The sequence below is a fragment of the Podarcis pityusensis genome (genome assembly GCF_964106645.2).
Source record: "Podarcis pityusensis genome assembly, chromosome: 4".
In the NCBI taxonomy this organism is placed as follows: Eukaryota; Metazoa; Chordata; class Lepidosauria; order Squamata; family Lacertidae; genus Podarcis; species Podarcis pityusensis.
In genome coordinates this window covers 27,193,663-27,208,550 of record NC_138027.1, presented here as the reverse complement: position 1 = coordinate 27,208,550, position 14,888 = coordinate 27,193,663, and the positions used below count along the sequence as shown (strand labels likewise).

The window sequence follows — 14,888 nt, the reverse complement described above, 5'->3', positions numbered from 1 at the left end:
TAACGTCGGTAGTTGTTCCTGTTTCCATTTTTGGGCCAGTAGTATTCTCGCTGCAGTTACTGCGTATTGGAAAAGTTTACAGTCCTTTCTATTTATCTCATTTCCTACTATTCCTAAAAGAAAGGCCTCTGGTTTCTTAACAAATGTATATTTCAACATCTTTTTCAACTCATTATATATCAATTCCCAGAAACCCTTCACCTTCTTACAACATCCCTGGCTATGTTGGCTGGCGGCTGATGGAAGATCCAACAGAATCACGAGGGCCATAGGTTCCCCATTGCTGATACACGGCATAGGATTAAAGATGCATCCTTTCCTCTCTGCACTTATTGGCTGCCACTTCTGGGAGTGGGAAGGTTTTGAGAATGGTGACATCTTTGATGCACTTTGTATTACTAGATGTTATGGGAAGCAGGAGAGGAGATGCAGGGCTGCATTTTTCTGCCATCAGCCAGGTTATCGCAATAAATTAGTTTCTGGCCTAAACAGAGTGGTTGTTTTTCAAGCGTGTCAGGGTGACTGAGCTAAAATAAGGCAGTAGTTTATACATACTGGTCAACTGCATCAATATAATTTTTGGGATTTTTTGTTTTAGGAGCTGCACAGCTTGTGTGAGCCCATTGTAACCCAACCCAAGCCAAAGGTAGACTCTCCCAAACAGGAAGCGCCACCAGAACCATCGCCTAATCATAAAAACGAAGAGCTGGAAGAGATTAAGAACATTGAGACAGTGCAGCAAAATGGCGACTGTCACATAAACGAGAGCCCAGTTAACATGGACCTCGACTAGACCCAATGCATTTCAATGAGCAGCCTTCATCATGAGAAAAGACTTCAGATGTATTATGTGATATGGGGGGAATGTAATGTTTGAGGGGAGGTATTTATAATTTGTTTTAAAGAGTTTTGAGTTCTGTTATATTATTTGGGGAACGAATATATTGAAACGGTAGAAGTTGAGATCATGATAATCCTAAAAGGAAAATTGCCTTGGTAACTTTCAGATTCCTGTGGAATTGTGAACACTTAACAAAATCTTCTGTGCGGGAATTTAACCTTTTGTAATCAGTTAAAGCTACTTAATATCAAGGGAATGTTACAAAAGGTATTGCTCCTTTTGAAAGGGTTGCAGCTAGAGCTTTTGTAGACACCAAGGTAGTTTTTCCTTTCTTCTCCATTTTTGATACGTTTCTTCCACTGGCAAAACACATTCAGTCAAAGGCATACACGAAAACCAAAACTTAAAAGAAAATGTTCTTTGTACCCATTGTCCATAATATTTGCTAGACTAAAAAATTAGAAGGAATATGTGAAGCAGCATGCAGAATTGCTTAAGTTCAGTCTCTTGCTCAACAAGTCGCTTTCATGTGTGAAAAAACTGAATGAAGGTTAAACTGATCCTGTTGTAAGTTCTTGTGGTGCCTTTAGTGAGCTTTAATAAAGTTCATTGAAATGGTCTAGTTCTTTACAGTGTTGGTTTTATGTTACTACCTGTTAGTAGCACATAAATACTTTCTGAATAAAAAAATTAAATACTTACGGCTCAGTGGACTGGATGTAGCCTCCAGTTCAAGTATGAAACCACAAGGGTGTAAATTAGCCATGTCTAACTTAAATCTCACTGATTTTCCATGCATCTACCCAAATTATGACTTGAACCTAGACCCAACGCCAACAGTTTTCAGTGGAAGAATTAAGCCTTTAAGTCTCTCTCACAGTAAAAAGAAAAGTGAAACATACCTGCTAAACTCTAGTTTGCGTCATACTGGCTATCAATGTTTTTGTCGTCCGTTTGAGCAGAGATATGTATCAGTGAGATGAGACAACAGAACAGCAACACTGTTAGCTTTAAAGAGGAGGATTTTGGTCAGGAAAATTCTTTGCAAGTTTAGCTTATTAAGCACTATTTCAGCTGAAGGGTGGGGAATAGTCCAGCAGAAGAAATTACACCAGGACTTTTAAGCAGGCCTTGGTTCCAGTGACTTGGCAAATGACGGGCTCAGTTTCTTGCTACTCGGCTGCTCCTTTGTAATTAGCACTGAAAATGTCTGTACCAAGAACAGACAAATCAGGCTTCCGGCAGTTTCCTGGGAAACTGTCAATTTCATAATAGTTGATTGTGCGGTAAGTGTTGGGTCCCCCGTGGCTAACCCGTCTGTTTAAAGGCTTGGATCGCTCATGCTTCAACCTAGGGGGTGGGGAAAGGAAGTTGCAGGTGGGAAGAGAAAACTCTCTGGAAATGCTGTCAATTTACTTGCCAGCCTGGGCTTCCCGCTTACCTCCTGCTTGAAGTGTTTGCATAAAGACGCTTGCTAATTTCATCTTGAATGTCCTTGCTGGTAACTGGAGCCGGGGAGAGCCGGGGATTAGAGATTGCTTCCTGCCGAAAGCAGAAGAACAGCCACTGCATTATTCATACACCTTAACTGCTGTTAGAATAGCAATAGCAGCCGGTGCTGCTGCTGCTCTTGAATCTTCCGCCATGGAAGTTTTGGGAGCTGCTATGTTGGACAATCCATACTGAAGCAGATGGCATAAGGCTGGTACCCAATCAGATGGCAGCCATTTCCATTCTGTACTTTGCACACTGTTAAATCATTCTCCAAGGTTTCATTGCCAAAATCCGCCTTTTAAGTTGCTATTTCAGCATGGTACACATTTAACAGGCTTTTCCTCCCTCCTGGATTTACATATTAATTTTAATAGGCCAGAGAGGTGCATTTAGCATCTACTGAATGGCAAGGTGTGGTCATGGCTGCTTTAGAATTTCTTTGTGCTTATCTTACTGTACCTTATATGCTCCCAGAATTCTTTGCTTTCTCACTCTCTCTGCCATCAGAAAGGGAAATCTGCAAAATCATCTGGGCCTAGAGAACCATCCCAAGGACCATAGGATTGCTCCCTTCAAAGGAAAAAGCAGGACCTTAACAGAAACATTGCCCCAGCAACAATTGCTGGAGTTGCAGGAAAATAAAACATTTCAATTTGCTCATTTTGCATTGACTAGCAGTGCTTTCATAACACAGACAAAGGCATACATGAGAAACTGGTGGGGGCAGGATGTAGCTCATGGCACCACTGCAGTTGACACACGAACCTTAGGTGTGACAGCATCCTGAGTTCTCTTCTCTTGCTCTGGGAGCTGCAGATCGGAGGGCTTGCCTTCTAGCACGGGGTGAATGGGCATACTTTGAGGATCAATGAGGATTTCATAAGGAACCATGGGATGTTTCCAGGAGGATGGGGTAAAAATTTCCCAAGGTTCTGCTTGGCCAAAGGTTCCTGTGGGGAGAGAAAGGAAAGGAACCCCTAAACAAGTGTAACGGAAGAAACAGCATGCGATGGAAGTAGCTCCTTCAGTAACTTGAGGCTGCAGAGAGCATTTCTAAAAAGAAATATTACTTATGAACCCAGGGCCATTGTATTTCTTAAACAGGATGTTGGTCAAATAGCAGTAGCTTCCATTTCTCTTTTATTGCAAGCTCTTTGGTCTTCTCCAGTGATGCACACCCAGAGATGGAGTCCTAGGGCAAGCTGTTCCAAAACAACTCATGATAACATAGGGATGAGGAATGCACCTACAGGAGTCATGGGCAGGTTGGATGCTTACCCCTTTGCACACAGCAGTTGTGTGTGTGAGTAACTGCTGCTTCAGAGCGGCTTAACCAACAACCTGCTGCAATACCTTAGAATGTGGACATTTGAGAAGCAAAATCCACCACCCCGCGTTTCAAGTTGCACAATGTTGTAGGCACCAGAGAGAGGACAGAAATGTCTTCACCCACATTCCTGGAAGCTGCATCCCTTCCAACTCTTAATTCATGAAGCTGTCACCTGTGCATGTCCTGTCATCTGCGCATGTGCAATTACTGTCTCAAATGTACACACCTCAGCTTAATTGCAGTGGGCACATGGCTTAAGTTTTCAAGTCCGACAGAAGTTCAAGGAGAAAACATATCAAAAAGCAGTATTTCTCAATAAACTGCAGGGCAGATGCAGCTACATTTGCATGTGCACAGCTTCAAACACCGAGAGTGGGTGCTCACTGGAGCCCTAGTAAATGTTAATGTGTCAACCGTCTATGTTAGGGTGCATTCCTACACAAAGCTGTCAGTTCCTCTTAAATGAGTAATATGGTCCTTGTGTTTTGTGCATGTGCCATTTACCAATGTATTCTCCATCCAGGCTCCACAACCGAACAGTACGATCAGTTGAACAGGATAGCAGGATGTTCTCTTCATCTATAACTTCTAACCTATTTGTCAAGCCAGAGAGGACAACCAGTTAGAAACCCATGTGCACAACTTATTTTTTGTTAAAGGTTAAGCCAATACTTACGATGGAACCAGATTCAAATGAGCTCTCCAGTGGTTCACATCTGTGGCAACAGAAAGGAATAGAACACAGGACTCAGCTACATTAGTAAAGAAAAAGAGCTTTATGTGTGTTATAACACTGTGCCACCAGATGGAGCTGTGGAGTCCTGTCCTTCGGCCATGTGTTTTCCCTTTATGAAGTTCACAACACGTTTTTCTGAAACGCTTTTTTGATGTGTCTAGATCCAGCCTAAGTTCATGGATAAAACATACATTACAGCATGTACTAACATACAAAAACAGTGAGGTGTGTTTGAAGTCACATGAAGGGCAATCCTATACATGTCTACTCAGAAGTAAACACCATTGATTTCAATTGGATTTACTCCCAGGTAAATGATATTGCAGGGACGCGGGTGGCGCTGTGGGTTAAACCACAGAGCCTAGGACTTGCCGATCAGAAGGTCGACAGTTCGAATCCCCGTGACGGAGTGAGCTCCTGTTGTTCGGTCCCTGCTTCTGCCAACCTAGCAGTACGAAAGCACGTCAAGTAGATAAATAGGGACCGCTCCGGCGGGAAGGTAAACAGCATTTCCATGTGCTGCTTTGGTTTGCCAGAAGCGGCTTAGTCATGCTGGCCACATGACCCGAAAGCTGTACGCTGACTACCTCGGCCAATAAAGCAAGATGAGTGCCGCAACCCCAGAGTCGGTCATGACTGGACCTAATGGTCAGGGGTCCCTTTACCTTAAATGATATTGCAACTCACTGAGTCCAACTGGACTTGCTTTTAAGTACACATGTGCATTTGTGCTGTCAATCTATAACTCAAAAGCAGAGATGCTAAACGTTTCTACTGGAAGTAAAATGTACATGTAGACATACACTTTGGTGCTTCTTGTTCTGGATCCTGAAGAGCATAATCTTTGATGTCATGGACATACACGTATCCATCCTCATCGGCAGCATACAAATATGAATCATCAGCAGTCACGGCAATGCCGGTAATCAAGGATTTCCCTCTTGACTGCAACACACATTGATGCAAACCACGTTGTTAGTTAACACAGTTACATAACTTCTCTATTCTAATGGGAGGGGAGCTTCAATCTCCATGCCAGAACAATCTAGGTGTCCTGAAGTTGTCATCATCTAGCACAGCTTTCCCCAACCGTGCACCCTCCAGATGTTTTGGACTACAACTCCCATCAACCACAGTCACCACAATTGTGGCACCCAAGGGCAGCCCCACATAAAGTGCATTGCAGCAAGCCAGCCTTGAGTTACACCTAGCCCGTGGGCTGCCAAATCGCTGCCCCTGATTTACACCACCTGGGAAGCTGGTGTTAATTGCAATTTGTACATGGGGTCATATGTGATTAACTAACATGGTTGTGGCTTTGGGCTACATATATCACACAAGCATTTCAGCTCACAATACATTCAAACAGAGGCTGTTAAGCCTTTGCTGCAATTAAACACAGAACACCCCAGCAAACATTTTGGCAACTTCCCATCTGCGAAACTTACAGGTGCAAAACTTGCTATAAGTGGATCCCCAGTGCGCAGGCTCCAGAAATACAGATGGCCTGAAAAAATGGTAACAAGAAGGGACAAGCCAGTATCAAAGCAGAAGAATACTTTTGTGGCAACAAAGCATTCGGGAGAGCAGAAATGTCTGAAGGCCGGTTCACAAAACTACAGTGCCACACCGAACGTGTGGCTTGAAGTGGCTCTTAACATTTGAGTAATCATCATGTAGCCAGCGGGATTTGTAATGATGATTACAAGCAGTCCTACATAACATCTCTCCAAATCAGAGACCACTGGATTATGTATGGGACACAGGGAGAATCTCTGGTGACTTTTTTGAGGCCAACAATTTACACTAACAGGAAATAACAATGAAAGAAATCCAGTCTGTCAGTCTTGGTTGCATTAGGACTAAACCAGAAGAACGTAGTAATTGAAATCGATGCCTGAAATTCAGCACCCCAGGATAGTACAACAGTGATGACAAAATCCAGTTGGTAGATCACACTTCTATACAATGTTTAAAAGGCGCAGGATGTCAAGGCCCAGACCTTATGCCCTCCTTGGCCCCTGCTCCACTGTCCCTAAGCCTCAGGCCTCTTATCTCTTCCAGGTACCCTTCCTTCAGGATCCTAGCACCATGCGCAGCTTTGTTACCTTAGAAATCAGCATGGCAATTACTTCCTGCTCTGCAAAGGCGTGTGCAAGGGCTTCTGCAGTGTTGTTGACAGGCAAATCTTTGGCCTGCGGATGTCGCTGAACCAAAGCTCCCATAGTCTCTGGCCATGGGCCATGCCTGCTGGGGCTGACAGGAATTGCAGTTCAGCCACATCTGGAGGGCCAAAGGACCCCCACTCCTGTTCTAGATGCTTCCACTTGTACAAGAGGCTGCACAAGCCCTTTCCCCATAGGGGAGTTGCTCCAACCCCTTGATGATTTTGACTGACTGTGTTAGTTTGGTTGCCTAGAGTTTTGATAGGCTACAACACCAACCAACATTTCATCCATCTTACCTTGCGGCCCATTGGAAACAAGCGAGGCTGCAGCCGATTCAAATTTCACCGCCCGGGTCTTTAGAAAGATTACGCGGCTAACACTTGCATCGACAGCTGGGGAGGACAAAAAGAGAAGACTTGCTCCTTCAAAGGAAACGCCATTAAATATTCAAATACTTTCATTAAGCTACAGTCAAAAGGCACAATTTGCATGCAAGCACTGCTGCCATTAACTTTCCTGATGTTTACATTTACATTTCCACTCTCGTGGATTTCAGATGCTTCATTCCAAACCCCCTCTTACCATTGAGTAGATAAAAGGTGTTTTGCTAGGTTGAACTCTGAAATGTATATAGTGCTACCTCGGGTTAAGTACTTAATTCGTTCTGGAGGTCTGTTCTTAACCTGAAACTGTTCTTAACCTGAAGCACCACTTTAGCTAATGGGGCCTCCTGCTGCCGCTGCACGGCCGGAGCACAATTTCTGTTCTCATCCTGAAGCAAAGTTCTTAACCTGAAGCACTATTTCTGGGTTAGCAGAGTCTGTAACCTGAAGCGTATGTAACGTGAAGCGTATGTAACCCAAGGTACCACTGTAAATACATGGCTGTTTTGTCAGGCTTTCAGTCTGCCAACTGACTAAAAACTAAATGTAATCTTAAAAAAAATTAATTTAAGTGTTGCATCCGACAATATGCAAGTTGCATTTCATTCACACAACTGGAGTTGCCCTTTCTCTCCTTGCGTGCCCCCAAAATCTGCTCCAGGGGGGTCACCGAAATGTAGCAATGTTTATTTCCTTATGGCTTTCAACCTGACCCTATCAATGCATGCAGAGTTGCCACAGACCAAACAGTTGTTTGTACTATAGCAACTCAAATAACATCTGCATAACAAATGGGACAGGGATGGTTGTTTAAAAGTCCTTATTTCAAGATAATAAGAGCTGTACACCAAGACATCTGCTCACAATCACAATACTATTTGCAAGGGAGGGGGGCTGTGAGGGACTAGTACTATATTAGAGACTTCAGACCTTAACTGAAGATGCAGGGTCACTTCCTGCCCACCCATCCGCAAATTGGGAGGTGACGAATTACAAGTGGAAAGTTGTAAAAAACAGCAACTGTCATTATACTGAGCTGGCTACATCACATCCTTGTGGGGTAGAAACTGGTGTCTCTCTCAACCATACCAGGCCTGTTAGCCAATAAAACAACTTGGGATGGGCTTCACCTTTCAACTTCCATGTTTTCCATGTCTATTCAGTTCCACAGGCAATGATTCATACAGATTGATTCATTCAGACATAGTAGTCCTGGATAAAGGGTGAATCTGTTTTCTGCAGTATTTTTTTAGATGAGTGAACTTACATTTGGTACTAACAGAGGCAGCGGCAACTGAAGTGTGGAATTTATGACATATGTGACCCGACATCATATTCCAAACAATAATTTCACCATCATAACTTGAGGTTGCAAGGAGAGTAGGTGGGCACTGAGCAATGCACAAAATATCCTCTTTGTGTCCCCGGTTCTGGGAGAGAGGGAGTGAAAAAAACAGTGCTGGTTCTCCTTTGTGTTTGTCGCTTCGGAGCTGTACTTCATGTATCAATCAATGGGCAGTTCAAGCCCTGCAAACTGGCACCACATAAGACTGAACTGTGGTCAACCACAAAGCCTCAAATGTCAATATTGCTGCTACATGTCCATCCCCCCCAATCGAGAACAAGTCTTCATAAAAGATAAGGTAGAAACTTCTGGCAGACCAACTTTTACCCCTTAGAATGCACAGGACTTCTGGGTTATATTGAGCTCATAATATGCCCATGGAATTTGCTGAAGCTCAGCAGCTCATGCACGTTCACAGAAAATAGTAAGCTACAGAATATCCCCCTTATTGGGTCCTCCTTCACAGAAAAACAAACAGTAGTCATTTGGTCTCTACTGGGGATGTGGGAGAAATCATTTTGCACTTCCCGAACAGATGTGCAAACTAAAATACAGGCATACTTCCTAGTTTGCAAGTCTCCTGATTTTGCAATGCAAATGGGAAAGTGCTCATAAAAATGATTATATTAGTGAAAGTAAAGTTTTAAATGCTTTATGTTACAGGAAATTGTTTGCAAAAATGTGTGTATATTAGAGAGAAAATTCCATACAGAAAAGCATATATTAAATGAAATGCAATCAAAATACATTTGAATTTTCATGCATACTTTTTTAAAAAAAATTGCATACTGATATGGAAATGGAGAGAAGTGAACTTAAAGGCTGGAAAAAAAGAGAACCAGGCAGAAACTAAAATTGTCCGGTTCATCCAATGCTAGTCTTAGAGTGGATCTACACACAGGGGGAAAAACACTATAAAAAGTTATAAATCATAGAAAAAAGGGGGGAAACGCTATGTAAAATTGCATAGACAAATTTTGTGCTCTACAGCACCATCTGGTGTTGCATGTTTATAATGCATTCAAAACACTGTTTTTTACTAATGTACTTGAGTCCTACAGTTTTATAATCCAGCATAACTAGTTCCATGCATACTATTCAAAGGCATCAATAAATTAATCTAATAATAATAATAATAATTTATTACTTATACCCTGCCCATCTGGCCGGGCCTCCCGGTAAGGCCATTCTGGACTTACTAAGGCAGAGGTTAAGTTCCAGTGAGCTGAAAAGAACTCCACCTGCTTCAGACTGCACTGCATACCACCTATATGAAATTCTACATATCAAACACCATACATGTGCTCAGCATCAATAAAGAGTTTTCGAAGTATACAAAAAAGGCATTTAGATTTGAAGAAGGCCAAGGTGGAATCTTACTATATCATCCTGCCAGTGGGCTTGAGGTTTCTGAAAGTGATGAAAGTTTTCTGTGGAATCCTGCAACATACATCCATCCAAACAAAAAGATACATATGTGTGAACATAAGGATATATATGTGTTTTATAAGTTTATGACAAAGATTCTGTTTCTGCTTGTTCCTCCCCTTTTTGACTCTGACACCAATGTTGTTAGCCAGATGTGCAAAAAGAGAGTTTGGCCTTAATTCTACCATCCCATTGGCCAGGCTCAATATCTTCCCCACCTATTTTCTACCCCAGTGCTTTGGCACAATGTGACATTTCAATAATGAATTATGATACCGTATCAAAATGCTTTTCATGTGCACTTTTGCTACTTACATAAAACAAGTTTATCCTTCGATCCCATCCAACACCTACGATGTACCTGGAAGAAGAGTTAGCAAACAAATGTTACATGTATATTTAGGGCTGCCATACATCCAGGCGGTTTTTTGCTGAATGTTCGGGAAAACCCGGATTTCTTTTTAAAAACTTTTTAAAAAGCACCCCCCCCCCCAGCTCAACTTTGTCCTGATTTTCACTTTTGGGAATATGACAACCCTACATATATAATTGGATCATATTCTAGAAATATCACAACCCAATTTGGTTAGGGTCTGTTTCAAGGCACAGGAACAGAGGACACTCCCTCAAACTAAGTCAGATCATTTGTCCATGCAGCTTAGTATTGTCTGCACTGACTGGCAGCAGCTTCCCAGGTTTTTTAGGCTGGGGTCTCTCCCAGCCTTACCTGGAGATGTTTGGGGTTGAACCTGGGACTTTCTGCATGCATTATATCCCCCCCCCCCATTATATTCCCCATGAAAAAGTCTGGTTCATAAATATTTTAACAAATAACTAAAAACTCAAATCAGAGGTTCTGCCACTAAGCTATGGCCTTTCGCCAAATTGGCAACATGAGATTCTAGAAGATGGATGTCCCTTTAGCCTCTGCTTGTCCAGTGTTAATGGAAACTTTTCCATTTGTCCAGCCTGAGGATGTGGACAGAATCTTTGAAAAGGTGAGAGCTACCAAACGTGTTGAAATATACTCGGAGTCGAGAGTGGATTACATGCTCTTTATTCAGCTCATAGTGGTGAGGAGGAATGGAAGTTACCCCAGAATGTCTGCTTTATATACATTATTTACACAATGGGCCCCACGTGATTGGCTAATTCCGGGATTCTCCTGTAGGCCAATCAGGTTGAGGATTCACTTCCACCCGGAGCTGGATTAGGTGGCTCCTGTAGACCAATCAGACTGCTGCATTCTGGACCCTATTGTTCTAGGACCAATCACACTACTGCATTTTGGATCTTATTCAACTCAGTACATAACACGTGTACTAAATCCTTGCCCTTCCTGGCTCTTAAAAAAGGGGGCAGTTTCTAATATCTCAGCTCCAGGGGTTTTTTTGGAGGAGACAGATGGATCTAGATCCATTTCAGGCCTGATTATGGGACTGAGATAGCTTTGGTCACCTTGGTGAATGATTTGTGCTGAGAATTGGATAGGGGGAGCATGATGGTTCTGCTGGACCTTTTGATATCAGTGACCATGGTATCCTTCTGGGATGGAAATGGAATTGGAAGTACTTTTTTTTTTTACAGTTGCATAGTATATACCCACTAGCAAGGTAAAGGTAAAGATACCCCTGACCGTTAGGTCCAGTCGTGACCGACTCTGGGGTTGCGGCGCTCATCTCGCTTTATTGGCCGAGGGAGCTGGCATACAGCTTCCAGCTCATGTGGCCAGCACGACTAAACCGCTTCTGGCGAACCAGAGCAGCGCACAGAAACACCGTTTACCTTCCCACCGGAGCGGTACCTATTTATCTACTTGCACTTTGACGTGCTTTCAAACTGCTAGGTGGGCAGGAGCTGGGACTGAGCAACGGGAGCTCACCCCGTCGCGGAACCAAGCCGCAAGGAATTCCACACACAAATATTGCAACAACTCTTTACCTGATCTGGTCTTTAGCAAGTAGGGAATGTGTCAGTGTGCATTCTGTCTGACAACTTCTGAGCAGGTCTCTCTAGGTATCCCCTTTATAAATGGCTTTTGATCTGCATGAATTAGCAGGTGACCACATTTGGCTCCATGCCATTCAAAGCATTACCAGCTAATCTCTACATATTAAACACCTGCTAAAGGCACCCAAGGTGTTAGTATTCTTTTATCCTGGCAGTACTATTGTATGTATTCATACGCGATCAAATGCCTTTGCAATCCAAAGGAAGCCCCATAGCTCAGTGTGACAGCATAGGCTCTGCATTGCAGAAGGCTGCACATTCGACCCTTAGCATTCCTTGCCTAAAAACTAAAAAGCATTTGAGGTAGCAGGAAAGTGGGAAAGGCCAACCCTGAAAGGCAGAGGAGCCACCATCAATGGTCTCATTCAGTATAAGGCGAAGAAGTCCTTTGTTATGCACTAAGCTTGGATCCTAGAACAATAAGCAAGTAGGATCCTTGAATGCAACAACTGATTGGCTTGCAAGAAAAGACCAATCAGGCTCCAGGAGGAAGTTAATCAGCCTATTAGGCTGGTAGGATAGTAGAATGCAACAATGGATTGGCTTGCAGGAAAAGACCAATCAGGCTCCAGGAGGGAAGCAGAATCAGCCAATCAGACGGGACTCATTGTGTAAATAATGTATATAAAAGCCAGAGGTTTGGCGGGCAATTCAATCACTGTCTTACAAGCTGCAATAAAGAGCATGAAATTACTACAGGACTCCGAGTATATTTCATCCTTACAGCAAGGATATTTTGTGGAACACTCATGGGGGGGGCACAATTTAGGTGACAAAGATACATGTCATATTCTCAGAATGCCATATGGAGAAGAGAAATGCACCTTAATATAAATAAATTAAGCACCTCTTCCCTAAGTTGTCACCCTTCAATGGCAATATCTGGTTATGGTCTGCATTGCTTACTTGTTTTTGTTGACTTCCACATAGGTGCAGTCACAGACTTCGTCACTTTTGTCTTCTGCAGGTAAGAAAAACACAGCAGCGTTGCAACATCCAAGTCGTATGAGTTTTCTACAGACGTAACATTTTTTTGGCCGTTTGCGTCAGCATGCTGCTTACCTCTTTTCAACGTGTGCAAGCAATGCCCATTATTGTAATTCCATACATTCAAACAACCATCTCGTCCTCCTGTGATTAGTCTAGAACGTGAATGAAATAAATGCATCGTTTATTCCACCTGCGTAGATACTTGTGTGCCAGGGGTGGGGACACACAGCTAAAATTTATATAGAGTGGGGGTCCCCCCCCCAAAAAAGGCATATTTAGAAACATACCTTCTTCTGCTAGGATCGAAGGCGAGGCAGGTTACCGCAGAACCACCATGAGCATTGCCAAATTCAAATAAGTGCTTTCCGCTATCAAAATCCCACACCTTGACCACCTTAAAAACACACACACACACATACATAGGAAAGCATCTGAATAAACACCATGGTCAGGATTCAATGGCCCACATTTGAAATAAGTAAAAATTAGTCCAGTTCTATGCATAGAGAGCAAACACAAAAAACTCAACTACATGTGTCAAAATGGAACAGCTACACATTGGGAAATACATGGAGTTGGTTCTATTTTACAGTATCGTTTCACTTACAGAACCCTCACAGCAGCTCACAACATGCCTGAACACTTCGTTGAACTTGCAGCACAAAACTGGCTTCTTATGGGAAGTAACCAAGTGAGGATCTGGAGGCAATCTTCCTTATGGAGAATAAAAAACAAAAGAAGTGAGGATCAAACTATCAATACAGCAGTAAGTACACCTGTATCGGGCTTGTCTGGATGGCAGACTCTCCAGAACTGATTTAGAATTGCAGTATGTGGGAAATGTGGGGAGGTTTTTTTCTTAATTAAGTCTTGCTGCTTAATGTTAAGTGAGAATCAGCCTGGGAAAAATCAGGTTCTGACACCTGTCCCTTATACAGCAAGGGAGGTGTGCATGCACACCTGATGTGAATATAGTTGAAGTTCAGGGGTGTGTCTGCTGAGCTAAATATCCTCATCTGGGGCTGGCAGGGGTGCTGTTGAGTACTTAAAGGGCTTGTAGCACTAGCCCATTATAAAAATTTGCATTAAGATTAGGGGTGGAAGGATCTGTCAATCCTTCTCTCCATTTTTCCAGTCCTAAACTCAGTGCTCCATATTTTGCAGTCCAACAACACCCCGGGATCTCGTCAAGATTATTATCAAAAAGAAAAATTTAAAAGGTTTGAATTAAACATGGAATTTAACATTTTGTGGCTTTGTAATGTTTTCATGTGGGACGCGGGTGGCGCTGTGGGTAAAACCTCAGTGCCTAGGACTTGCTGATCGTATGGTCGGCGGTTCGAATCCCCGCGGCGGGGTGAGCTCCCGTCGTTCGGTCCCAGCTCCTGCCCACCTAGCAGTTCGAAAGCACTCTTAAGTGCAAGTAGATAAATAGGGACCGCTTTATAGCGGGAAGGTAAATGGCGTTTCCGTGTGCTGCACTGGTGCTGGCTCGCCAGCTGCAGCTTCGTCATGCTGGCCACGTGACCCGGAAGTGTCTCCGGACAGCGCTGGCTCCTGGCCTCTTAAGCAAGATGAGCACGCAACCCTAGAGTCAGACACGACTGGCCCGTACGGGCAGGGGTACCTTTACCTAATGTTTTCATCTCTGTAAATTAACCCTTGTTGGCAGCAGTTTCTAGTATTCCATTCTCCATAAATACAGGGGTGTAGGAAGAGGGAAGCGGGGGGTGCGGTCTACCCCAGGGCGTCATCCCTGAGGGGGTGACAAAATGGCACGCCGCGGGGCACGGCACTTGCCGCGGGGCCTGGCCTGCAGTGTGCCCGAGGCACGCGGCTCTCCTGGGAGTGGCAGGGTGGCTCAGGGCTCCACACTGCCCGAAACAGCAGCGTAGGGCTTGTGTCTGCCAGGCGGACGCTGTGGGCAGCTCACCGTGCCACCCCCCTGGGCGGATCGCCGTGGCGCCCCCGTGGGCGGATCGTCCTGCCCCTGCCACTCCAGGTGCCAGAGCAGCTAGCTACACCCCTGCATAAATACAGATCTTATATGTTTAAGGGCCAGACTATAGTGGTGCCTCGGGTTAAGAACTTAATTCGTTCCAGAGCTCCGTTCTGTTCTTAACCTGAAACTGTTCTTAACCTGAAGCACCACTTTAGCTAATG

General features: G+C 43.8%; 2 protein-coding genes across 9 annotated transcripts in view; one reads left to right on the top strand and one right to left on the bottom strand.

The window, feature by feature from the left end:
• HSPH1 (heat shock protein family H (Hsp110) member 1) overlaps positions 1–1,460 on the top strand; it is a gene marked incomplete at its 5' end in the record, with an annotated part of 48,123 nt that extends 46,663 nt beyond the window's left edge. For all 4 annotated transcript variants that reach the window (XM_081004098.1, XM_081004097.1, XM_081004096.1 and 1 more), the window contains one exon: positions 599–1,460. In XM_081004098.1, the coding sequence (XP_080860224.1) occupies positions 599–793 (195 nt within the window). In that variant the 3' untranslated portion in view covers positions 794–1,460. The remainder of the gene's footprint in view (positions 1–598) is intronic.
• The window catches only part of LOC308476475 (cilia- and flagella-associated protein 337-like), a 33,293-nt gene that overhangs the window by 506 nt on the left and 17,899 nt on the right, over positions 1–14,888 (bottom strand). For 2 of the 5 annotated variants that reach the window (XM_081004086.1, XM_081004087.1), the window contains 15 exons: positions 13,333–13,435; positions 13,013–13,119; positions 12,798–12,877; positions 12,642–12,696; positions 10,041–10,086; positions 9,678–9,737; positions 8,220–8,382; positions 6,866–6,961; positions 5,850–5,908; positions 5,205–5,346; positions 4,342–4,381; positions 4,170–4,258; positions 3,101–3,285; positions 2,283–2,383; positions 1,614–2,191 (listed from right to left, as the gene is read on the bottom strand). In XM_081004086.1, the coding sequence (XP_080860212.1) occupies positions 2,014–2,191; positions 2,283–2,383; positions 3,101–3,285; positions 4,170–4,258; positions 4,342–4,381; positions 5,205–5,346; positions 5,850–5,908; positions 6,866–6,961; positions 8,220–8,382; positions 9,678–9,737; positions 10,041–10,086; positions 12,642–12,696; positions 12,798–12,877; positions 13,013–13,119; positions 13,333–13,435 (1,504 nt within the window). In that variant the 3' untranslated portion in view covers positions 1,614–2,013. Of the gene's footprint in view, positions 1–1,613; positions 2,192–2,282; positions 2,384–2,794; positions 2,906–3,100; positions 3,286–4,169; positions 4,259–4,341; positions 4,382–5,204; positions 5,347–5,849; positions 5,909–6,865; positions 6,962–8,219; positions 8,383–9,677; positions 9,738–10,040; positions 10,087–12,641; positions 12,697–12,797; positions 12,878–13,012; positions 13,120–13,332; positions 13,436–14,888 lie in introns of those variants that run through there. The other 3 variants (XR_013985915.1, XR_013985916.1, XR_013985917.1) reach the window with 3 other exon arrangements.